Genomic DNA, 27,545 nt, shown 5'->3' with positions numbered 1-27,545 from the left:
CGTGGCACGTGGCGTTTCTGAATGAAATATTGTTTTAGATCCTATCGAGGTCTTATCTGACGATGTATCAAATTCTAGTAATTCAATTAAATTTTGAATTGATTTGGCTGAATATACTTTTAGCCCGATTTCTACTCTCTCTCAACATGTCATAAACTCTTTTTACAGATACACTTTCATTTTTGACACAGTACTTACTTCACGCAAGTACAAATTACAAAAAATGTTTCGAAATAATGATTTTGTTTTTATATTTATACATATATATATTTCAGTTATCTTTTCCTTTTAGTTAAACTATATAATTCTTATAACATGACTACTTAACTATTAGCATCGGATACAACATCCGATATTAATTCAATATCGATCATTGCTGCATATTGATCACTCGATAAGATAAATCGATTGACATTACCGTGATGGTTACTTAAAGATGTGAAAAGCAATACGCCCGAGCTTCGCTCGATTCGGAAGTGTTATGTAGATCTCGTGAAGACGATAAATGTATATACATATATAAGCGATAGGTAGGATCATCACACAGATTGCGCTAATCTAAACAAACTCCCTTAAATTATGTTATACTATACAAATACTCGTAGAACTTATCTATATATATAGGTAGGTATAAAATAAAATAGCATTCCGCCACTGTCGGTTTCCAAGCGGCTTAACCAACAACGGATTTTTCTTGCAGTTTTCACTGTAATATTCACAATTATTTTTAATTTTAATTGTGATTAAAGATGACTGATGATGAATGACAGAACATTCTTTTACAGTACTTGTATTGTACGGAAAATTCCGTTTCTGTGCTATAGAATGACTACCGTCAATCCAAAATTAATTTATAATTTATTCATATTATCTTTCAAAAAAATTTAACCCGTTCAGGTTCAGTACAAGGGAGTTTAGCTTTCATTCTCATTCAATTATTCTCCTTTCGCAATGGCTAGAAACTACCTGCACATAAATTTAGCCCAGAAATGATGCAACATACGGCCGAGTCAGAAGCCGCAGCTAAATTACCCATTCTTCAATAAGGGCTTAGCTAAATCCGACGGAATAGAATCCACAATTCATATTATTATTGTGCATTGAAAAGAATTCATTTTACATCTACCTTTCCGGGATAGAGGCGAGATTTTATTTAGGAATCTATATAAAATTATTAAAAATAAATAATGTATATAAAAGTATCTATTTAAAATATGTAAATTTGCTTTATCATAAGTTACATTTATTTTTTAAGTTTTGTTTAAATTTGGCACAGAGACTAGACTAGACTCAGGAGAAGACTCAGGCAGAAACTTACTGAAGATGATGTATGTAATTGATACTAATTGATGGCCCTCTTAGAACCTCTCTCGCCTAAAACTTGCACCACCGCCGCTCCCGCTTCGTTCAGGAATAGATGGGAACACGTGTTACGAACCCGAACATCTGTAATACACCAAGTCTAGCATTCAGACCACTCGGTAGGGAATAAAATAGTTGGAACGATTTATATCATCTAACTATCATGTTGTCTTTATGGTTCTTTTTGTCTCTATGGTTTGATCCGGGTCAGGTTAAGATAGATTTTTTTTCAGTTTGATTTTGGATTATAGTTTTTGTTCGGGCTATATCCAAAAAAAAGCCTTGCGGGTCCGGTTACGGTTATATAGACGCAAATTTCAAATTTTTGAGTAACCTTTGCGATTTTTATGAAAGACTATGTATTGAAATTATGTAAGATTTTCTTTGATATGGCAATGAAATTGCATGACCGTCCCATTTCGGGAAACAAAATTTAAGAAAACAAACCTCGCTGGGTTTGATGGTGGATTTGATCCATGAGTAGGAATGCCATTGGAATCTATGAGATATATTGCTCGGAGAGGGAGTAGGTATAACTAAGATGTCAGATATTAATAGAGAAACAGACAACAACAATATAAGTATAATAAAACACTGTTGTGAAAAGGTGGACTGTATGATTAAATTAAGTAAAATTGGATATTATTATGAAAAATGATAAAACTTGTGAACAGTCGAATTGGTAACTTTATTGACATTACAGTGACAGAAATCAAAAAATATAATAGAAAACAAATACAAAAAGGTTGTTACAAAAATAGTTCACAACATCCTCCCGCCCTTAAATTAATTTAATCAATTTAACGACGGGACGGCGGAGCAAACCTCCTGGCGTCTGCACATCTACCACTCTGACCACCCCATCTCTACCGGGATAGATTTTAGCAACGCGGCCACGCGGCCATGTCTTCCGTGGTAGATTACCATCTGCTATTATTACAACGTCATCGATATCAATATGTTCATCCTTGTTTCTTTCTCGTAGCTGCAATGTAGGAAGTACTTCACGCACCCATCTGTTCCAAAAATGGTCCGCTAATTGTAAGGCCTTTTACCACTCTGAGCGACCCGCAAATGTATTTCCAGTAAAAGTTGCGGTCGGAAGGCACTCTACGGATGAAGTTCCTATTAGGAAATGAAAAGGAGTTAAGGTTGTCGGATCATCAGGGTCAGTAGATACATGGGCTAACGGTCGAGAATTCACAATAGCTTCGGCTTCAGCTAATAAAGTTATCAAAGTTTCTTCTTTGGGAGATCTTTCTGTTAAAGTAGCATTTAACGCAATTTTAACAGTGCGTACTAGTCTTTCCCAACAACCGCCAAACGTTGGTGCTGCAGCGGGAATAAAACTTCATTTTATACCATTAGAGGCTGCAAAATCTTCAACAGAATTCGAATAGAACTCTTGTAATATTCGGTTAGCTCCAACAAAGGCAGTTCCGTTGTCCGAAAAAATAGTATGAGGTACTCCGCGACGTGCTATAAACCTCCTTAAAGCCATTATTGCTGAGTCTGATGATAGGCTGTGAACTATTTCAAGGTGAATCGCTCTACATGTAAGACAAGTAAGAAGTGCTACATAGCGCTTTTCGTGACGACGTCCTATGGTAACAGTGATGGGTCCAAAGTAGTCAATACCAGTGTAAGTAAAAGGTCGCTGATGATGTGCGAGCCTTTGAGGTGGAAGGTCTCCCATTATTCGGTTCATTGGTTGAGCTTTTCTGATCTTGCAGAGAATACATTTGTTCACAATAGATCTGATCGTGTTCCGAAGTCCAACAATCCAAAATCTCTGACGAATTTCGTTAATAACCAGAGCATTATTTGCGTGACCGGCTTTTTCATGATAAGACTGGATCAATAAGCGTACTGCAGGGTGATGACCATCGAGTAAAACTGGAGAACGAGTTTCAGGGTCAATGCCTTCAGCGGCTTTGATTCTACCGGACATGTGAAGTAATCGTCCTTTCAACACAGGCGACATTTTCTTCAAGCGACTGCGACGTGTCAGCGGCAGCGAATTGGAAATAGCATATAGTTCTTCAGCAAAACAATCCATTTGAGCGCGTTGCAAAATGTGCCTTTCTGCGGCTTTTATATGATCTGCAGTTAAAGGTGGCAAAGCGGTAGTTGTGGCTGAAGAAAATCGCAGAACTTTTGTATTTTTGGAATTTTGCCGGCAAGCCAAAAAATTTCTAAAACACTCTGCAGCTTGGTGAGCTCGTGCTGTAGCACGTAATAAACGTAACCAGTTGCTAAAACGATTGATATCTGCTGTAACTGGTTGTGGTAATGATATTAAAGCGACAACTGCAATTGATTCAGCAGGTTGTGATTTAAGTTCACTAGAATTTTGAGGAAATTTGGTTGGCTTTGAAGGCCAATTCTCTGGTGAATCAAGTAAAAATGATGGTCCAGTAAACCATCTATGACTAGAGTCAAAATTAATATGTTCCGAACGTGTTATATCATCCGCTACGTTAAACTCGCTCGGTACCCACTGCCAGTTTTCTATGTTAGAGTTCTCACAAATTTCCGCGACGCGGTGGGCTACGAACGGTTTGAATGAGCGTGCGTCACTTCGCAGCCATCCAAGAACGATCATCGAATCTGTCCAGTAATAAATGTTGTCAGGTTTTTTGCGATGACCTTCCTGGATAGCTAAAGCGAGACGGGAACCTATTAAAGCAGCTTGCAATTCGAGTCTTGGAATAGATGTCGGCTTTAATGGTGAAACGCGGGCCTTACTACATATCAAAGCTACTTTAATAGTTTCGTTTTTGTATTTAAATCGCCAATATGCTACACAAGCGTAGGCTTGTTCACTGGCATCAACAAAGATGTGAAGATCTCTCTGAAGTGGCTCAGAACCTTCAGCGGAGGCGTACCAACGTGGTATCTTAATAGTTACTGCGTTGGTAAGCTCCCGATACCAGGCGGTCCATTTATTGACCTCGGAGGTAGGAAGATGAGTATCCCAATCAATACCAGATCTCCAAGTTTGTTGAAATAATATGCGTCCTTTTACTACAATAGGACCAAGCAACCCTAAGGGGTCATATACTTTCATCAGCATAGACAGAACTTCGCGTTTTGTCAAAGTAATTGGGAAGCTGAAACCTGGATCTCTAAAACCTAATTGGTCTACGCTAGGATTCCACTCTACACCTAATACTTTGACATCACAAGAAACACTCGAATTAACATCCAACATCTGAGCAGCTTGTAAATTTGTATTTACCATATTTAAGGCTGCGCGATCATTGGATGTCCATCCTCGCATCTCCATACAAGCCGCGCTGTGAATTTGTACGATATCATGAGCAAGTTGGGCTGCTTCAGTTATAGAATCTAATGAACCGACATAATCGTCCATGTAATGATCGTATAAAATGGCATCTACAGCTTTGGGATACTGCTCCGCGAAAGATTTAGCATTCTTGTTCTTAATAAATTGTGCGATAAAAGGTGAACAAGAAGCACCAAATATTACGGTTGACCTTCGATACTCTTTGATTGTTAATGGTAAACTAGAATTAGATGAAGATGATTTCCACAAAAAACGTAGCGCATCTCTGTCTTGTTTTCTTACGCGAATTTGAGAATACATCTCTTTTATGTCAGCAATTAGTGCTACTCGTCCTTCACGGAAACGGAATAAAATATTTAATAAAGATTTTAACAAGTCAGGCCCAGGAATAAGTAAACTGTTTAAGTTGATTCCTTCACTCTTAGCGGCTGCATCGAGCACAACGCGTAATTTATGTTTTTGTGGGTGGTAAATACCGAAGTGTGGTAAGTAAAACTTAATGGATGGATCTACTCGTACGTCTTGACTCTTATATTGTTTATGATAAGAATCAGGATCACACTCTTCAGCATACTCTTTTGTTAACATATTGTTGATGAATGTTTCATACGCCATTGAAAAGGTTGTACTACGCTGCATTCGCTTCTCTAAAGATAGGAAACGTGACAACGCTTGTGGGTAACTATCAGGTACATTAAAAATATCATCACGCCAAGATAAACCTACCTCAAACCGTCCGGAAGGCAAGCGTTTCGCAGTCTTTTCCAAAATATGTATTGCACGTATATCTTGCTTACTATGTATAGTGTCTTGTTTTGAAATACCGATAGAATCTAATTTATACTGATTTTTGATAAACAAATCTAATTCTTCGTTTTTGCTGGACTTTGTTGACCAAGATAAATTGTTAACAAATTCGACTAATTTTGTTTCACTAGACGCTACGCCGTACAACGTCCATCCCAAAGCTGTCAAACAAGCAACTGGTTCATTATGTTTGCCCTTACGAATCTCTTGCGTAATTGACAAATACCAGTGTTCAGCACCTATAAGAATGGAGGGCGTTGCAATAGCACCTTCATATGGCAAAATGTCGAGTAAGTCAAGTAAATGTTCATAAGATGCAATATTGTCTCTATGAAGTGTCTGTGGACTCAGAGATAAACCTGACATAGCTCTTGCATTTTTTATTAGAAATGTGTCATGTGTGTACCTGCCTTTAATTTTAAAATCAACAAATGAAATGGTTTTGTTTGTGCTGAGTCCACCTATACCATTCACGGTGATGTTTTGTGTGGGTCCTGTGGCACCTATAGCCGTGGCTATGTCAGCTTCAATTATCGTCGCAGTACTTCCGTCATCAAGAAGAGCATAGACGTCACGGCTGCCGGCAGGGCCCGTTACCGTCACTGGAACAATTTTTAGGAGGGCTCTTGAGCATTGAGGTAGTTTAGAATTATTATTAGTTCGTTGCATTATATTCGAAACAGTAACTGAAGAATAAGGATCTGACTGACTTGTGGATTGCACATTTTTTTGGGGCTGACTGTACGTCATTCCGTGTAATAACGGATTGTGCCGAAATTTACAACCGTCGATACCACAACAAGGGGTGTTACAAGTTTTCCATAAATGACGATTCGATTTCAAACACCTGTAACATACTCTTGCCTCTCGAAGCCAACGCCATCTGTCCTCAACTAGTAGTGACTTGAAATCAGAACAGGATTTTATGTTATGTGCTTTTTTACAATAAACACATTCAGTTTTTTTTAGATTTGACGTCTTACTATCGGATGCAACATGAATGTTTTCTCGTTTAGGATCTTTTTGGAAAAATGTCGGTTGAGCTAGAACTAATTCAGGAGACAAACTAAACTTGGTAAACTGTTGATATTCTTTAACTAAAAATTTAGATAAAACCTCTAGTTTCGGTTTATTTGTTTGTTCTTGGGCAGCGAAATCTGACCACCTAAGTTTCATGACAGGGTTTAGTTTTCCCAAAATAGCATGGAATAGTTCAGGAGCATACAGATATTCTACTTGGTTTAATAATTTAATATTGGAAACTGCATTACGTACTCGATTGGCGAGATTTCCTAATTCCTTTAAATCGTTACCCAGACGCGGCAGATTTTTTAATGCCGCTGTTTCCTTGAGAACCACCACCTCCGGCCGTGCAAAGTTCTCTTCGAGAGCTGCGACGATTAATTCAGGGTCTTCACCGCAAACTAAGATCGATGCCACAGCTTCACGTGCCGGGCCTCTGATGGCGTGCTGCAGTCGGTTAATGTTCTCTGCATTTGTAAAATAAGGCTTTGTTAAATTATAAATACGTTTAAACTGAGTCCAGTCAAGACAATTACCATAAAATGGTATTAAATTTGTTTTACACTGCTTTTCTTGACTGGTTGCAATTGCTTTTGCAGCAGCGGCCGTATTGGCAACCGCCTTTAGTAAAATATCAGTAGGATTATTATTTTGTGAGGTACCTTGAAGTGCTTCCGGGGCTATTTCCGGGCAAAGATCCTCGAAACCTAAGTTTAAATTATTAAATTGAGAAGTTACCCAATCGCGTGTTCGACTGTTACTTTTGTTGCTTAAAACACTTCCTCTTCGAGACTCTTCCGCTTCTATTTGCTTCAAATCTGCTTCTAGTTGTGCCTCCTCCACTTCTTCTAATTGTTTGGCGAGTTCCCTCTCCCTTTCGTAGCGGCGACGTTTGAAATCCGCTACCGCAGTCGCTTTCCGTGCTACAGCCGACGAAGATGATTGGCCTGATGCAGTTTGTGCTGATCGCATGCTTCCGACCGGGTCAACTTTGCTGTTGCATTGGCTTTGAGAACTAATGGGTACTACGTCTATTGTGGGGGGCAATGTATGAGGTGAGGAAGGGTTGATGGGCAAATGTTTTTTACTCGTACTACGAGTGATCATGGTGAAAATACGAATTGATTCAAAAACTACGGCGAGATGGACCAAAAAATGTTGTGAAAAGGTGGACTGTATGATAAGATTAAATAAAATTGGATATTATTATGAAAAATGATAAACTTGTGAACAGTCGAATTGGTAACTTTATTGACATTACAGTGACAGAAATCAAAAAATATAATAGAAAACAAATACAAAAAGGTTGTTACAAAAATAGTTCACAACAAAACACAACGAAAAGTAGTCATTGAAATGATATAAAACGTGTTACGACTGTTACGTGGTTATTTTCTCGTGAATCTAATGTTCAGCATCTGCGGTGAGCTTGCCAAACTCGTAAACATTACATTGGAATTACGATGGAAACAATATAATAACAATCATTTATTACTGGCCTTTAACATTGACGGATTTTTAAAAATTTCATGTAGGTACGGGAATTTATTGTCTTTGAAATACCTAGTTAAACTTTGGCATAACTTTTGGCAAATAAAAAAAGAGCTTTTGGGCGCATTGAAGTCTGATGATTTTGCCCTAAGAATTCCATTAATACGTACAGTATATATTTCCTTTTATATATATTTTTTTAATAAGTTATTGCTCTCCTTAGAAATCTGTAGGGAAAAATGAAACAAGTTTAACTTGCATAAACATTGTCAAACCAATTTTATTTCAATTACATACTTTTATATAATTTGATTTCGGTATAACTATTTCCAATTGTAATGCGCTGTCCTATTTCTTGTACACCATCAATCCGAGGCCCGCCGTCTGATAGCTTATCTAATTAGGTCGTGGTTACGCCTCGCTTTCCTATTAACTTTATCGATGTTTCAATTTTATGGTACGTTTCAGCGGCCTCCTTTATGAGCTTTATTTTTAATTTATTTAATTTTGTAATTTTACCTTTATGTAGATGCACTTTCTTGTCAGTAGAAAGTTCATAGCACGTCACATTATTTATGCTAAAGTTCCGACGTAATGCCGAATCGTTATCAAAATTACATGCGATGCGGTTAGATTCAATTTCAAAAGTTTTGAAAAAATCTCTGTACTTTTTAGCAATGATTAATAAGAATTATGATACTATCAAGACATTAAAAAGATTCGGTGAAATATTAAGAGATCAAGCATTAAAAACTTATCACCGATTTTCCAATATCAAGGGCTGGACAAAGGATAAACGTACGACGAAATAATATGACAGCCAAAGATTTATACGAAAGATTAACGATTGTGAAACACAGAACGTAAATCAACACATGGAATAAACAATAGTAATTTTAAATCTAAATTCTGGTGAAATTAATTCGTAAGTCGCACAGAATTGTGAGTTATACGTTTTGATGTGGAGCCAAAAAGATCAAAGGCGGCCTTGGCCCAATACACTATGCCTGAAGTCACAATGAAACTTTTTCATCAGGTTTATGAAGTTTGACAATTTTTTGTCGATTATTTACTCCTGTAACATTTTGATTTTTTAATTATGTAATCCCCTTTTATACATAAAAATATTAAGTAAGCAATGTTGTGTTCTACAACAATTTTTTTTACGTTGCACTTTTTTACTTTTAAATTTTATTTTTTGAATGAATATTATTAGCTTTTGAGAAATGAAAAGTTTTATAAAAGCAACCGGATAGGTACTTGCTTGCTACTATCTTAGTAAAAAAGAAAAATAATGTATTTTATTTGTGAATATCGAAGGTGATATTGTAAACCTAAGCAAACTCCGAAGGCAAATATTTAAAAACGATAAGCGATTCTAGGACGACAACGTTTTTTCGAATTGATCGATCGTCTCAAAGCACCTTGTTTTTTTTATAAACTTAAATATATTTTACCAGATGCGTCTGGTATGAGTTTCACTTTAAAAATTGTTGTGATAAATAATATTTTATTTATTTTCTAAATATTACTTCATGATTTTAGCTACATTTGAACAAATCTGTAAAAAAGATATTTATTTCCATACATAAATACATACATAAAATTACGCCTCTTTCCCGGAGGGGTAGGCCGAGACTACCTCTTTCCACTTGCCACGATCTCTGCACACTTGCTTCGCTTCATTTCGGGTACTCTTGACCTGACCCTTTACCAGGACGTCCTTAATTTGATCAAGATACATTCGTCTAATTCTTCCCACTCCGACCTTTCCCTCCACACTCTCCTTGTAGGTATATCTGCTTAGTCAACCTGCTTTCACTCATCCTCTCCACATGACCGAACCATCTCAACATCTGTAACTACATCTTCATTTTAACATTTATTTCCATGTTCGCTTATGTATAAGTCTAAGTCCTATAGTTTGCAGAGAGGGTCGAAGGTCGTAGGTACATAAATATTTTATACATAAAGTGATAATTTTGTCAACTTATAACACAAAGAATGAAAATAGGAATGCAATGCTATATAAAGTTTTATTCAGCATTGCATTCCTATTTTCATTCGGGACTAAAACCTCCACATGCAATTTGGGACAATAAGTCAAACCTGGGCCGAAGTTGTGTAAACAATGGGCTTTGTGCGGCCAGCTTTTGTCCGGTACACAATTGTCTTTAGGCTTTCTTTGATTGTCTCGGCTAATTACCATACCGACTAAGGTAAACAGACTTTTGTGCCTGGGATTTATATTTCTTATATCGTTCTTAAATAATCTTTTACAAAAATACATACAAAATTACATAACATAAATACACAAATAGATTTTGTTTTCCTTTTAAACATTTGTTTACATCCTATACGAATATGTTCTGAATGCTTGATTGTAGGTATACTGAGATTAAAATTTTATTAATTCTTACGGCCATCTATTACAATAAGATTTTTTTTTAATAAACTTGTGCATATTCGGCTTTCACAGAAGATAACTACATAAAATCAATTATTTTGGATTAAAAATAAATGATACCTACTGTTGTGCACTGTATGCAATTATATCGAATAGGTACTTCCCTTCTTAAAATCACACATTATATGTATTTATAGGTAAAAAGGATCATCTCGGGGTAGGTACTTACAAAAATAAGATTACACCTTCTTATAAATTAAATTTTCAACGGAATCGTAAAAATCTCATTGGAGTTTAATGAAGCCAGCGAATTTTTTTACTACCGGCTGCAAAGGTAAAGCAATATTAATAAATAATAACAGATATCGTATTACGGTGGAAAAAAAGAGGGTATTGTTATTTGGTCGCTTTGGAATCTTGGAGAAGATACCGATTATTTTCGGTCTAATGAACAAGTTTGTACAATGTTTCCACACTTTGCCTTTCAATTACATAATTATTTCCTTTCAAATCGTTTCTTTAAAAAAATATAAATGGATAGAGTTTTTATGTTAGAAGTAAAATTTAACGATTGTTTTTTTTTATTACAAACATACACATACATACGTCACGTCAATTCCCTTGCGGGGTAGACAGAATCTTCACAAACAGTCTTGAAAATACTGAAAGCTGTTTGGCTAAATGATAAGAATTGAGATTCCGGGTTGCTAACCCGTCCCCGTAAAGAAGAATCCCAAGTTTGTAAGCCTATCCCTTAGTCGCCGTTTACGACATACATAGGAAAGAGATAGAGTGATCCGATCCTATTCTCTTTAGAATTTTTATTTTTTTTATTATTTTATTAATACAAATAAAGGTTATACAGTTTTCATCTAGCCATTGTTGATGGTTTAAGTAGGTACTTTCCAAACAAAAATCACACATTCGTGACATAAAATTAATTTTAATTTCCACCAAAAATCAAGTTACTGATAATGATAACTTATCACAGACAGATACCTCATAATAGGTAAAAATATCAGTTGTTAAAAGTTCTCACCCATAACACTTTTCAAATTGGAAGCTTAAACAACAAAAGAATATTTCAACCGCTCACGGTGCAATGAACGTCATAGACATTTTGTACTAACCCGTGATCCAATTACACACTTTAACGTGGCAGATGTGCGTTATACATTCTTTTCAACTTTTAGAAAATAAAATTTATTATAACAAACACTTTTACCTACTACCTACTTTTATAAAATAAAGTTAATAATTTAATTAGAAATTTATGGTTCAAATTAAACTCATTATTTCCCGTTGGACAAGCTGTAATTTGAAGTAATTTCTATTTTCTATTCCAATTATGAATCATGACCATAGCCTGCTATCCAATCAGAATGCTATTTCAAAAAAGGAAGAGAGTATAGAGATAGTTGCACCGCATTACCGTTCTAACAATAGATTATTACCGGCCAGTATTATCTTTACTGTACTTAGGCCATGAGCATTTTTTTAGTTTAGTAATTTATTAATGAAATAATCGGAACTAAGATCAATTTTAACTAATAACTTATTATGAACCAGAATAGCTATGTATATTGGACAAATATTATTTTCGTCGAAAAATAATATTAACATTGGCAGACCTAACTTACTAAGTATGGAAATTAATTGGATTAAACTACTTACTTAAAAGTTATTCTGTCATAAAACGATGACGAAACAGTAAGTGACCTATTTGTTGCAGTTTCTTCAGCGCGCTGTTGGAAGTTTGAACTCTGTAGCTTCACTTTTAGAGCTCTTTTAGAGCTAAAGTAATATTATACTATGCTCACATTAATGGATTAAATTGATACCTGGAATTTATGCTCGATTAAAATAAACTTTCAAGAAAGTAATCGATACCTTACACGTCCCCGCTGACGGATGCATTATCGATATTGGACGGGAATTCCCCTGCCAATTCTTGTTAAAAATTGTTAGGTATAAAACTTGTATTTAGTTAGTTATATAACTATAAAAAATACGTATTAATTTCAGTACGTAGGTACACTCACGGGCATATAAAACTGATGACGCGTAGACTTACTTAATATGATTTGTCCTCTACTAAACACAAATTATTAATTATTCAATTACTCACTACAAAGAAGTATTTGATCACAATCATTTCAGCATAATTACTGTACTTTCTTACGCAGAAAATAAAAACTTACTGTTCCCTTCTTCCAGAGCTACCGCGGCCGCAAACCTCTGGGCGGCGTCCCCGGAGTCTCTGTCCCCGGCGTCCCCGGCCTGAGCCCCGGCGTGCCCGCGGCGGCGTCCCCGAGCCCCGCTCCGCAAGCCCCGGCTGCCCCCAGCCCTGCCCCTGCCACCACGCCAGCTATGAAGCAGGAGCACCCAAGTCAGCCTATGGTAAGTAGTTTTTGGATTATAGGATTTTTAATGACATTTTATTTTGCCTGGCTCGAAGGTTAATGCAATATGCTATATAGCAGATTAGAAAGGAAATCATGGTGAGAAAAACCTGCAGATTTAGGCAACAGGATGTTTTCCATGTTACTATATGCGTTAGGTCGCCCTTACAAACGTTACGGAGATAGAATGGAAAGCGCTTCGTGTAAAAATCTGTCATAGGACTCAACCTAGAACCATGCTTAAAGGCACACCCCGAGCTCCTCTCCAGAAATGTGGGGATGGACGCCAGAAGGAAGAAGTCTTTATAAAATAAAACTATATACCAGGTGACTTACACTTGAACAAAAGTACACTTGAAACCACTTTTTATTACGTTCTTATTAAAAATTTTGCAAACTCTTTCTTAACCATACCTACTTACTTCCCAAGAAACTGTCATAATAATCACACTGCCTTAAAGCAGTAGGTACTATCAGATGTGCGTTAATCGGTCAGTCATCAAGAATTAATTGCATAGGACGTAAGGCTCCATTATGCAAAGAAAATTCTTATGAGTAAAACCATTACAAATTTATCGTACCCCACTGTTTTTCTTCCAAATATTTACTCTCACAATTTAACAAGGAAATGACCACAGGTAAATCAATTTTACGTGCCAATTGCCGTTCACGGTCATTTGTACAGGGCTGTCGCTTCACAAAATTAAAAATTTTACGTAAAACATATATTTTTCTTTAAATTTCACTATTCCCTGCACCATCCGCTTCTAGATTTTGGAACCCAGAATCTCTGAAATTACAGAATATCTCATCATCTCTATACTTCGACCATTTTAGCTCGTAGTTAAGAAATGCTCTATTCTGTACTACTTCCTTTCATTAGGACTATAAACCCTCAACAGACTTGACATTTTTTAAATTTTACACACGAAAGTTTAGGACATTCCACTGGTCTGGTAGAAAATTACGTTAAAAAAAATATGTTAGTCTAAGTCTAACTAGATACGTCTACGATGGTGACAACCTTATCCGTGAAGTAATGTACTGCACTAAAATTACGTACCGTTATCTGAACGCTTCCGACTCATTGCTTCCAACTGGCTGTTCTGAATCGCCGATTTTGGTAACTTTCAAATTATTCCTCTGCTTTCACAAGATTTATCCTTAAGTTCAATTTAGTTTGTTTGTTTGTAATATCTTTATTGCATAGAAATTTACACAGTCACAAGACAATAGTACATAGTTATAGAAGAAACAAAACGGGGCAGACAGAGCCAACAGTCTTGGAAAGACTGAAAGACCACGTTCACCTTTTACGACGTCCACGGGAAAGAGATAAACTGGTCCAAATCTTTTTTGTATTGGTGTCAGAGAACTGCACGACATCTAATAACGGCACACATTTAGTTATTACGATTGTTTTCCTTTTATATCTCCCACATTCTAGGTATTTTGAGGTTGTGTTCTACAACATGTAGGTAACCTTTCTTCAATTAGTTATGTCAATTACCGTCTCCCTAGACGGAGTATTTTGTATACCCTGCTTATTCACTACAAAAAATGTTTAAAGCCAATTTGTACTCTGATTAACAAAAAAACTTGGTTAGCAGTATATTCTCAAATTTCAGTGGGATATTATTTTGCAATGAATACGCCCCTAAAATCACTTAACCGATTTCCCCACTAACAAGCCAAATTATCCAGAAGTTATTATTTTAGAAGTCACATCAAAATTTGTTCTAAAGTAAACTTTCTTGTTTGTATTATCAAAAACAATCCTTCAACGAAAACAATTATGAGGAAGAATTTACAAAGAAAGTAATTCCCGTACGACTCGAGTCCAAATTGAATTGTGTACAATTTACGTAGGTACTTACATAAAATAAGGGACCTCGTCCCAAAGAGATTATTTAATTTGTTTATCTGTTTCCTCGTTCTAAGGAATATGAACAAAACTCAATTTTGATAATTTTAATTGACTTCTAACGGAATTATCTTTCTGTTTGGTGTATTAGGTTTCACAGAGTAAAAATGACGACCCGAGTCGCTTAATCGCAAACTTGCTACTCTGCGGGCTTTCTTGCGTCAGTGTCTATTAAAAAGTACAAAAAAATGATGTTTTTTTTTTGAAGTTAAACTTTTTACTGTTTTCTTTAAAATTAAACCTTTCTTTAAAAAATATATAATTTGCCAAATATGGGCCGTAAAAAAAATTGCCTTAGGTGCGAAATTGAGCAAGTTTTATATGAAAATATCTGCGGAGCACGTCGAGTGCTGGCAACCTGCCTAACAAGGCCACTACCGGGTGAAACAATTGAATTAGTTTCCACAGAGGGCCCACAAGATTTTATTTAAATTGTATACAAAGAGATCTGAAAAACTCATTAAAAAATTAAGCTGTTATGCTACGAATTATAATTATGTAGTTACGGATTTGTTTTCAAATTCTCTGAATAAGAAATATAATTAAACAGTCTTAAAAAAATATTAAAGTATAATACTATAAATAATAAAAATGAAGTCAGCTTAAAATGAAGTTATTCACTTTATTGTATGTACTATACAATAGCAAATAATATACTTTCCCAAGTTTAGGATTATCATCTTGCATGCTATGTTAAAAACTCAAAAATGTATTCAATCAATATCCATTAAATTATTTTATTTGGGATATCTTAGACGCTAGCATTCCTATTCTTTAAACATATACCCTAACTTGGGGTTACCTTCCTATCTATATCAGTTAGGAGGTACCAGCCTGAGATTTAATAGAATAAATTATAATCCCGTTTCAAACATTCAAATTGGAACAAACGTTTGCAGACTCCTGGCCCAATATTCTCATTGTTACGAACACAATAAATAATTAAACTGTCTGTCGTTACAATGAATTATGGCGTCGTTGGTTGAAACAAAACAACGTTATTGCTAACTGCTTGGTTTATTGCCGTTATAACTTTTGCATAATATTATTACTAAATTTATATTGTACCTTGTGGTTAAGTTAGAATATGACCAATACTCATTTACTGTGGATATCGAATGAGGATGGAAATGCGTAGAACTGCCGAGGCATTGCGTTTTATTTAAGCAAGTAACCAAATAAAACTTGCCAAATCTTTATAATTGTACTAGTTAATAATCTCATAACATGATGTGTTTAGCGGTCCGAGTTTTACTTCATTATGTAGGTATACGCCATAGCCAGTGGTTTATTTAAGTATATATTTGTTTATTACTAATATTCTGATAATTATTTCAAAAATTTTTAGCTACGAAGGAATATAATGACTTCAATAAAATACCTACATAATGTCCTTGATGGAACGAATTTACTTAAAAAAAAAATAATCACACTAAACGTGGGAACCATGATCATAATTCTCAATGCCTAAATTAAACTCGTAATTGAGTACATAAAGCTGTCACATCATGGAGTTTAAATTTGACAATGCTAAATTTGGTAAACGTACCTATCTACCCTTGATGTCAATAAAAAAATACCTACTTTGTCGTACGCTACATACTACAACCGTACATAATTTGGGTAATAGCCAACCATATTGCACCACCCGAAAAGATTCTTGCACCTGCCAAAGGCCCTTTTCAGCTTGGAAAAAGTTGTTTAAAAAGAATTTCTGTTTATAAGACGGACTTGAAATTAAATTATGTGTGCTTTTAATTTTAAGATAATTCTTAGAGATTTAATTTAGAGTAAGAATGATTTTACAGCTGATATTCTGTGATGTTCCTTTGGAAAATTTACTTGAAATTTATATGCAATAAACAAAACATTGTTTTGTGAAAAGAGTTTAGTTCAACAACTTTTTAAATCAATTTAAACGTCCAAAACGTGTAGTACAACTCTGTTTACGTATTTTGCAACTGCCTCGGTCGGATAACAAACATTAGGCCAATTCACACGAGCTATGAGTGCCACCTGTGTTAATACTCACTACAAATTATGGAGACTTCAGATACAATACCTACTTGACATCGCATATGTGATTTCACCTCTCTCTCTCTCTCTGTCTTGGCTTTCTTTCCAGCCTCTGCCGCTTGCTTCGTGTTCCCATAATTCTTAATAAGTTACTACTGTGTTCCCATAATTCTTTTTCCACTTTATTTTGATTTAAGGAATCCTTAAATTTTAAGTAAATTAACTCAAGATACGTCACGTTAGCATTTTTTCACCTTCACCCGGTGTAAACGATACAATATTAAACCAATTTTATGAAAATCACAGTGGGGTTTGATCAAATTGGAGAAAATGTTGTAAAAAACAACCATACCAAAGCATTTGAGCCGCAATCCCGTGCATTCGTCGTTGGTCCAAATGTGATTTCCATGCACCTTTCTGTCCTCTGATTATTCCGTGCCAATGGCCGAAGACCTCGACCGCGATAACAGAATTGTGTAAATGTTACTCATCTATACTTATATTCACTAGCAGTAGACTGCGACTTTACATGCATCACCCAGTACCCGCCTGAGGCAAGTTTTAGAACGGAGCTTGATCGAATTATGGCGCCCTACACGCTTACCCTTAACATACTAGTATATGACAACAAATTATCCGCTCCATGTAAATCGAAATTTTCCTCTTTTATAACGATGTTAGTGGGCTTCTAAAATAATGAGTGGAATAACCATTATATTTAACATTATATACCTATAGAGCAATGTTTTTTGGAGTAGGAAGGCCTAGACGAACGTAGGTACCTTGATGAAATCTTGTCATGTCTTGGGGAAAAATAAGGCCAAGATTACCCAAAAATCGATTAGCTTGAAATTATATATCAATTTGAAAGATGTAGATGATAATTTCTGCCGTCCCCTCCGGGCAAAAGACAGATTTGATGTCCCATGTACTTATGTTAAAACAATATTACTTGACAGTTTACTTTTTACAGAATTAAATAATTTGTCAATATAAAGTAACAAACCTTCATATGATGTTTTTTTACTTTTTGTTTTTGTAGGAATTAATGTTATATTTATTATAGGTCTATTTGTTGCAGGCTCCAATGCCATTCTACGCTGGCGACCCCAACAGGTTCCCTACGACTTGGCAGACAGATCCATCGCAAGGTAATTATAATATCATTTTTAACCAAGAACGTTTTCCTACATGCTTTTCGAACAAAAAAGTACTAAAAATAAACGAAAGTGAAGTTACTTAACGCAATAAAAAGCACAAAAAAGCTAGTTTTTACTAAAATAAAAATGGCTTGGAGCTAACCTTAAGTTTGTTCGACTATAAATTATATTTTTTCTAATTATTTACTCAGCCTAGCTAGCCTAGTTCAGAATTTATGACCAAATAACTGAATTACTTATAACTAACAGTAACAAAATTTTATTTTATCTCTTCTAGGTTGGCAAAATCAATTCATTCAACAACTGCCGACGCAAACTGGCCAGACGACACTGGACTACCAAGGCAACCACACAGCGTATGCCACGTCACCGCACTACCAAGCGAACACCACTTACACCGTCCAGAACGTCGCCACAACCTTCGACGTCACCAACAACACGTACTACCAAACTGGAGTGCAGTCGGTACCGGCCCAAAGACCGCCTTCTAACCGCGGGGCCTACACACCAGTACCTTCACCAAGGGCACCGCACTACACCACAGAATACCAACAACAATACGCACAACAAGCCCCAACTCCAGGTGTCACAACTGGCAACGATTCTCGACCATCATCCGCGGCATCATACCAAAACTCAGTGCCAACCTCCGGTGCTTCTGCCTACACCGTTAGTCAGCAAAACTATGAAAGATCAGAATACTCGGATGCTACTGAAGAGTATTCAAATCCTGAGAATGGGACGGGAGACACCAGCAACGAAGGCGAGAGACAAGAACAAAACACGCCCAATGGACAGCATTCGGGAAACGCCGAGCCTGGATACCTGCAGGGGAGCAACGGTCCGCGAGCTTCACTCGATTGTAGCGGGTATTCGGGCAACTATACTAGCGGGCAGTATAGAGAGAATGGCCAAACGCAAAACCAAAACGACTGGCAGCAAAGACAGTGGCAGCATAACCAAAGACTTCAAAACCAACAAATGCAAAACCAACAACAAATGCAGAACCAGCAGCAGATACAAAGTCAACAACAAATTCAAAATCAACAACAATTGCAGAACCAGCAACAATTACAAAATCAGCAACAATTACAAAATCAGCAACAATTACAAAACCAGCAACAACTACAAAACCAGCAACAATTACAAAATCAACAACAACTTCAAAATCAGCAGCAGCAGATCCAAAACCAGCAAATGCAAAATCAACAACAACAAATTCAAAATCAACAACAGCAAATGCAAAATCAACAGCAACAACAACAAATACAGAATCAGCAGCAAATGCAAAATCAAATTCAGAATCACCAAAATCAACAGCTGCAAAATCAACAAATGCAACAACAGAGGCAAGAAGAATCAGAGCAACAAATGTTTTCACAATCAGATAGGGTCAACTTGAATTCGAGACTGAAAACAATGATATTAAATAAACAAAACCATACTCGAGATGGCACTAATACGCCTCCCGATAAAGGAGATCCCGGAGAAGGTCCACCTCGAGGGTTAGACGATAGGAAGGGCGGGGTAGTGTCCGTCAACGAAGACAGAAATACTACCGGTCATTTTTTATCGTATAGCCACCATCTCCGAGATAATTACCGTATAGGCGAGCAGGGTTATCCTGTCGCTGGTAATTATGCACAAAACACCCAAGCTTATAGCACGGGTGAATTCGGAGGTGGTGGCCACCACGTATGGGAGGGAGGGACGGAAGTCCGAAGAGGATATGATAAACACGCTACATCTAAGAACGTTTCCAAAGCTCCTCACAAATTGCCGCCATATGCGGATATGAGAAATCAATTTGGCACTTTTCATAATGTACCATATGAAGCCCAAAAATATGCAGAAATCTACAGCAGTGATAATTTTAGTCAACAAGATAGTAAAGATTTCCAATCAAAAATGCTCATCGGACCAGTATCGGAAATGAATCAACAACAAGTATGCGCCCCTGCGCGTGACACAAACGCACAGAGAAGATCTTATGAGAGAGAATCATATGATGCAAAATTTAAACATCCATCAGCACCATTATTAATACCTAAATTAGAAACGCCGGACCATTATCAGTATCCAAAAGATGAAAGATTAAAAAACGATCAACGAACGATCAATAATTTGTACCCAAAACAAGGAGAAGTAAGTGCAAATAGTGCTTACAGAGACTACCCAAATGGCTTTGTTGCTAGACCACAACAACAAGGTGCTTCACTACCACCTATATCGACAATAAAACAAGAAAATTTCGGTAATAAAGCGCATAGTTTTCAAAATTTTACACAATATCCCTTTGATCAAAGACAAGAAATACCAGATATGTATAATCAAGTTCCTAGATTACAAGAAAATATGGGTTTTCAGAAATACAGTAGAAATGTATGTGATGTAAAATCGAATAAAGATTCAGATAAAAGGGGAAATTCTGGGAAAAGCATATCATCTGACCCTAAACCACCTTATTACATAGAACAAATAAAATCAGAGCATTCACCGCCAGGCCACAAAATTTACAAAAATATGAATTATAACCAACCACCTAGAATTGAGCCGTACGTATACCGTGGTGACGGCGGCCCAGTTATTATAAGAAATGAAGTTGGGTATTCTTGCTGCCGGCAAGGTTCTACAAAAAAGCCTCCACCAGAGCATTTAAGAGATGGAGCTTGTCCAGGATTCCAAACCAAAGATGAAGTTTTAGAAGATGATCCCGATTCAGCAGATAAAACAGATCCAAAAAATAACTCAAAGCCGAATACACCAACGCCTGAAATGATGGGAAAAGATCCTAAACAAAATCAGTTTAATTACTCTAAAGAATATTTAGATAATTTGGAAAGACTAAGAAATAATTCTAGAACTGAAGTGCCTGATTGTAATTGTTTTCCTGCTGATAAGAACCCTCCGGAACCTGGCAGCTACTACACTCATTTAGGTCAGTATTTGCGATTCATTTGCCGCTGTCGAACAAAATTTACTACTATTCATTTTTACGTGTTGTATAGGATAAGATTATAAAGAATATTTAATATATTGTTTTCAGGCGCAGCATCATCACTAGCAGAACTAAGAAAAGATCTAGAAGCTCGCACGGGCCTGTCGGGAAAAGAGCTGAGGATAGAGAAGATATGTTACACGGGCAAAGAGGGCAAATCACCACAAGGTTGTCCTATGGCCAAGTGGGTGAGTGTATGGATCAACTGTTCCCTATTATTAGTACATAAATGTTTATAAAACCTTTAAATTTTTCAATTGATGCTTCAATGACCTTTAGATTCTATAGAATACTGAATGATATTTCCTTTCTCATTAAGTGCTGTTTTTTGGAAGACAATTTTCCGTTGTTCGGTCCAATGATATCCACCTTGATTTTCACAATTTATTCTGACACGGATCATCTGTAAATGCGGGATGGTGATGAAGAAATTGAGTCACAATTACCTTGATTCTTACATTGTTATAATCTTTTGCAGATAATTCGACGCGCAAATTACACAGAAAAGGTTTTGGTGGTTGTGAAGTTTAGAAATGGTCACAAATGTGCCACGTCCTGGATAGTGGTCTGTCTGGTCGCATGGGAGGGAATACCGCAGTCGGAAGCGGATTTAGATTACACCTTGTTGTCGCACAAACTGAACAGATATGGTCTGCCGACCACGAGACGGTGTGCCACTAATGAGAATAGGACTTGTGCTTGCCAAGGTGAGTTATGATTAAATCTTCTTATTCTAGTAGCAATTTCTATTGATTTTTGTATTGAAGTAATGTTAACTTAATTATCAACAGTATATATTTTTATTTTACATACATATTATCTATTGGCATTGTTCCTCAACCTCAGTTACATTGATTATGGTGTTAATTTATAATTAGTTTCGCTTATTTTTCAATCAAATAAAGCTTTTCCTTTTTCACATCGATTTTTTTTTATAAATTTCAGGTTTAGACCCAGAAACGTGCGGCGCTTCCTACAGTTTCGGCTGTTCATGGTCCATGTACTACAATGGATGCAAATACGCCCGTTCGAAAACCGTCCGGAAATTCCGGCTTTCAGTCAAAACTGAGGAGAGCGAGATAGAAGAACGAATGCACGTATTGGCAACACTACTGAGTCCGTTGTATATGAATTTGGCTCCAAAATCCTTTGAAAACCAGTGCCAGTTTGAAAATGAGGCTTCCGATTGTCGGTTGGGGTTCAAGCCTGGGAGACCATTTTCTGGTAAGTATGAGTATATTTTCATTTGACGAAAACTACTTAATTTATTTCTATTTGTCCTATTAATAACTGGATATTCCTTATGATAAAATGACATCTAATTTCTGTGATAAGATTTCTCGTTGTATACAAATTTCCAAATATATGTACAAACATTGCCTCAGTGAATTTTTAACAATGTTCCGCATGTCAGGCTCGCTCACAATGTTTTCCTAAATAAAACTGCAATCCTTATTAAACTATAACCTAACTTCACCGTTACTACTACTCCCAACTCTTCAAGAACTTCACCCGAAGTCTTGGCCACGCAGGTGTGACTGCTTGCATCGACTTCTGCGCACACGCTCACCGTGACCTGCACAACATGAACAACGGCTGCACGGCCGTCGTCACCCTGGCCAGGCACCGAGGACTCGCCAGACCCACAGAAGAGCAGTTACATGTACTACCTCTATACGTACTGGATACAACGGATGAGTTCGGCTCAAAAGACGGGCAAGAGGAGAAGGTCAAGAACGGCGCGCTCGAGATCTTGGACAAGTGAGTGGTGATGTACACATTTTTATTTTTTGTATTTTTAAGATTCATTAATGAAAGACGTGTTCACCATTCCTAGTGAGTAGGATCCTTACAGTTTCAAAATTAAGGATTAAGTGTAACCAATTGAAAAAAAAAATTCTTCTTAGATTTAAATGGATGTCATATCTTGTCTTCGTTAATTGGTCCTTAAATGTTTATGAAGTTGAATTTGTTCAAAGTTATATTGACATAAATTTTAATAAATTACAGATATCCGATGGAAGTTCGCGTGCGATCCGTACCACTACAGCCATGCCGCCGCCACGGGAAAAAGCGGAAAGAAGAAGAAAATTCTGAATCCAACAACTCTTCGAACAACAGCGCGCAGAGCCCCAACAACCAAAAGAAGCCTCAGCAAAGTTCCACGCCCGGCCCGCGCACGCCGCAGCCCGACGCCCGCAACAACGCCAGCCCCCGCAGCCAAAGCAGTGCTTCCCCCCGAGCCCTCACCCCCGCACTCAATCAAAATCCGTCACCATTCAACAACTCATACAATTCCGCGTTCGTAAACCCAAATATGCATAATCAAAACCCCAATCTTATGAACCCCAACTTGAGCAACCCGGCTTTGCTAGACATGGCGACCATGATCGACAACTTCACAGACGCTCAACTTCAAAGCAACCAGATATCGAGCACGGTTCTCGATTCACCTTATAATCCGTACGATCAAAGCTACAATATACACCATCAAAATGCCTTATACAATCAAAATCAAATGGCAGTTGATGGTAATTGTCAAAATGTTAACCCAAATCAACTTCCGAGCTTCTCATCTGGTTTGCAAAAAAGAAATCAACACTTTAATACAGGTCAAATGGACAATCCAAATCAGAACCAATGGCCAGATTTCACTAATGGTGAAATGTTTAATAACGTAGTTAAAGAAGATCCTGATTCAACTACGGCACATTTAAATGTCCCACCTAATTATAGTCCGGATTCTAACAGAAGTGAGCCTAACTCACTTACACCTAACTCCGAACAAGTACAGCAGAAAAACACGACAGAAGCTGATAAACATAACTTAATACCAAATGATATGAATAAATTACCTGAATTCGATATGCCTAATTCACCACGATTGACGGAGATATCACAAAATGCACAGGGCACACCTGAGTCACCAGCACCATCGCAAATACCAGAATTGAAGTCGCCAAATAATGATATCATGAATCCCACAGAAGTTCGAAAAAGTGTCTGGAAGTCACCTGATGCGAAAAACTGGGATCCATCTAAACCTAAAGAACAAGCAGCTAATGATAATGAAAATTCGCTTTTTAGGGTACCCAAAGCTAGACCACCATCCAGATCTCAACATGTGAACCCGCCAGAAGGTGGAACAGAAAATTCAACTTTTTTAAAACCATATCCACCGTCAGATCGCCCACACCTCAATCATGGCTATGAACATAGAAGTCCGTACGACAGTAGATTAGCAAATAGCACAGCACCACAAACATCTACTCCTCAAACCAACTACACGATAAACCATGATGAAGTTAACCAAAATATGGCTCTCACTAACAAAGCAGCTCACGAATTCCCTGGAAACAATTTTCAACCAGTCAACCAAAACACTTATAATAATCAAACACCTATTCAAGGATATAGTAATTATCCCCAAATGCCCAATGCGTATCCATTTCCACCGAATCCTTATGGTCATTATAATCCCTATGAGGGAACTTATAATGATTACAATAGTCTGGCATATTATAATGCTGAAAAATACAAAAGAGAAGAGCTGTTGAGAAATCCACATTGCTATAATTCCTACGGTTATCAGTACAATCCTAATTTTAGTCCAAATTTCTACCAAAATCCAAGTCCAAATTGGTGTCAATCCTCACCTAACTGGTGCTTATACCCACCGGCCTTCTCTATACCGTACCCACCTGAGCCGCCTAAAGCGGAACCTATAGGAGAAGTCGCAGATGTAACAGAAAATCTAGAATGTTTCAAAGATAGCCAGATGGGAGGTGTAGCAATAGCATTAGGTCACGGAAGCGTACTATTCGAATGCGCCAAACACGAAATGCATTCAACGACAGCAGTAAAGACTCCGAATAGAATGAATCCAACGAGAATTTCCTTAGTCTTCTATCAGCATAGAAATTTAAATCGACCGAAACACGGGCTCGAGGAATGGGAAGAAAAGATGCGATTAAAAAAGCTGGGGTTGAACCCCTCAACTCCGAGTACGCCGGGCCCGCATTCCAACTCTGTGTCCCCGGCGACCACTCCAGGGCCCGATCCGAGACAAAACGCTGAGAAATGGAAGAATAACGAGAACGCGATTCCTGGCGGTTACAGTACACTCGCGGCGCTGGTGGAAGCCACTAACGCTGCCAAGAAGAGCGGGCAGATAATGCTGCGCACGGACACGGCCACCACGATGTCGTGGACGACGCTGTTCCCGATGCACGGCTGCACGGTGACGGGCCCCTACCAGGAGGCGGCCACCTGACGCCGGCCCCGCGCGGCCCGCCACGCGCGCCATCTTATATCCAACGATGGATGCAAGTCCCTTCCGTAGTTTTAAGGTCTAAGTTGCCTTTCGATTCGTAGATTCTAATCGATCGTCGATTAGAGACATGTGCTTTCCAAAATATTTTGTAGTTCCTGGATTTATAGATTTAAAATTAAGGTTCGATCGAGGTCCGATGTGCTATGAAATTCCAGCGAGATTCCTTTTTAAGCATTTATATTGGAATTGAATACCGTTTTAACGTAGTATTTTTTAAACTATACCGAGTGATTTTTTAATCAAAGATGTAACTTTAAGTTTAATAGTGTTTATCGCATTTCAGCTAGTCTTACGTTACTATTTTAGTATCGATTGTGTAATGTCGAATGACCGTAATTGTGTAGAATTTTTTGTATATTCTTGTCGTATTTTTAGTTTTTACCGTTGACTCAATTGCGTTTTGGGAATTTAGTTTAATTTTTTTACATATCTACTGTAATGTAAAAAAATAGTGAAGTTAGCATGTTTTGTCTGCATATTTTGTCGATGTTTTCTAATTAAGCGCATAATATAAAGGTATGCGACTCATTGATCTCATAACTACTAACCCTACATTCAACCGAATCAGAACAAAAGTACAAAACATCACTTCAAAAGGTTGTGGGCCGAGGAGCGGCGGACACATTCGGCATCGTGTTTATTGATATTTTTGTACCTTTGTCTGTATTAGTTGTTTTATTTATAATAATAATTACCATTCCTCAAGTTTCGATATTGTTTTGGCATAATATGTTATAATTTGGTCGCATCGCCGGCGCGACGTATATTTTTACTACAAGCGAGTGCTTTTCTATTAGGTTAAGATGTGTGTATTTTTAACTTTTTAGAATATTTAACTTATTTATATTGTATTACGTGAATCATTTTCTTTGTAATAATTTAGTGTTATGGTAGACATTAATATTTAATATATTTGCTTTACGACTCAACATTAAATTATTGCAGTGGTTTTAAGCATGTTTCAAGGAGCCTTCTTTACTCTCAACTCGAGTGCCTGTATGTTCGGCTATAAAGAGAACTTGAACTCCTTCCTTGATATTATTGAGTGAATCTTATTTCTAAATTGCTACCCAAATTGTGACCTTATTCTTTTATTAATTGAAATCATTTTTGCTAAGCGCGACGATAAAACTTTATAAATTAGATACATACAATAAAAGATGAATAATAAATGAAATACAATATAAGAATAGAATAAAATATGTGCAGAAAAAAGCATTTTTCAGGCGCTTGGAAAGAATATAAAGTAGGCATATTATTGAAAATGATTGAAAACATACTGATGAATAGTTATTAATATATAATTAGGGTAAGAAAAGTTTGTTTTAAAGATTAAACTATTGATATAGTTTATATTTTTTACGTGTACGTATTTATTGAATGGTAAATTTATTGGGAACGTGAAATTATTTATAAGTGAAAGTTTTGAGAGCAAAACTTATAAAACTAAGCAATAATAGACATCGGGGTCTATGTATATTGTAAGTTAGGAGTGAAAAATATTATATCGAATGGTGCGTACATGGCGACCTTTGGCCCCGCTTCGGTAGGCTCTTGATGAAATTCGCCTAAATCGGATATTGTTTTTGTACATTGGTAAAATGCCCTTTTACTTGCCATTACTAGTTGCCAATTTTCATGTGGACTCATTGTGTGACTAGACATATCAAGTGCAGTTTATTGTGTCGATTTTAAGGAGGTTAGTTCCAGTCTGCTAGGAATTAGTTGCACGTTGATTCGGTAAAAGTTAACACTGAATTTAGTGATCTAATGATTGTGATAGTTCAATTATTATCTTTGAAGACTACGGTTCCGCAGAAACGTTTAAATATTTTGAAAAAAAAAAGCATTAATTTGATATTTTTCGAACAGTATTGTTTAAAATTCGAATGTGAAACTAATTATTAACAGAACTTTAAAAATACTTACAACAGAAACACCATCTAGTTTCCAAAGCTACTGGAACCAGCCTAATAACCGTACAAAATCCGAAAATCGTCTTATTTCATTATTTCTACTTACAGGCAACTGTTGACACCAAATTGTAAATGGTAATTTTGTAGTATGTCTTTTATAAGTATCATTTAGGTCACACTAGGAACCTGTGATATAACCATTAACTCACGAGTGCTTGACTGCTTGTATGTTTGTCTGTCTTCGAGTGGAAATTGTTGCAGTTACTTGTTTACAGGAACTTAGTAACTTGCCGCCACTAAGAACTCCTTTGGACGTAGGTAGGAGCGCAAAATACAATTGTATTGAAACGTTGAATTATCTATAAAATTCGCGCATTTAAAAAGTCTCTGGGTGTA

At 36.8% G+C, this 27,545-nt stretch overlaps 2 protein-coding genes across 3 annotated transcripts in view; one reads left to right on the top strand and one right to left on the bottom strand.

Annotated features, from left to right (window-relative positions):
- The window catches only part of LOC106143545 (methylcytosine dioxygenase TET), a 44,508-nt gene extending 17,391 nt beyond the window's left edge, over positions 1-27,117 (top strand). Inside the window, exons 3-10 of one of the 2 annotated variants that reach the window (XM_060945295.1) lie at positions 12,618-12,800; positions 17,824-17,893; positions 18,180-20,840; positions 20,949-21,088; positions 21,379-21,607; positions 21,846-22,124; positions 22,433-22,661; positions 22,911-27,117. In XM_060945295.1, coding sequence (XP_060801278.1) covers positions 12,771-12,800; positions 17,824-17,893; positions 18,180-20,840; positions 20,949-21,088; positions 21,379-21,607; positions 21,846-22,124; positions 22,433-22,661; positions 22,911-25,173 — 5,901 coding nt within the window. In that variant the 5' untranslated portion in view covers positions 12,618-12,770 and the 3' untranslated portion in view covers positions 25,174-27,117. Of the gene's footprint in view, positions 1-12,617; positions 12,801-17,808; positions 17,894-18,179; positions 20,841-20,948; positions 21,089-21,378; positions 21,608-21,845; positions 22,125-22,432; positions 22,662-22,910 lie in introns of both variants that reach the window. The other variant, XM_060945294.1, reaches the window with a different exon arrangement.
- On the bottom strand, positions 2,714-7,609 carry LOC106136136 (uncharacterized). The gene is made up of 2 exons (XM_060945092.1): positions 6,463-7,609; positions 2,714-6,081 (listed from the first exon to the last, which is right to left on the bottom strand). The coding sequence occupies exons 1-2, from the start codon at positions 7,607-7,609 to the stop codon at positions 2,714-2,716; spliced, it is 4,515 nt and encodes a 1,504-aa protein (XP_060801075.1).
- Positions 27,118-27,545: the final 428 nt, after the last annotated feature.

Source organism: Amyelois transitella, chromosome 7, assembly GCF_032362555.1.
Source record: "Amyelois transitella isolate CPQ chromosome 7, ilAmyTran1.1, whole genome shotgun sequence".
Classification (NCBI taxonomy): domain Eukaryota; kingdom Metazoa; phylum Arthropoda; class Insecta; order Lepidoptera; family Pyralidae; genus Amyelois; species Amyelois transitella.
The sequence above is the reverse complement of the archived record's forward strand: the minus strand, read 5'-3'. Positions and strand labels throughout refer to the sequence as shown.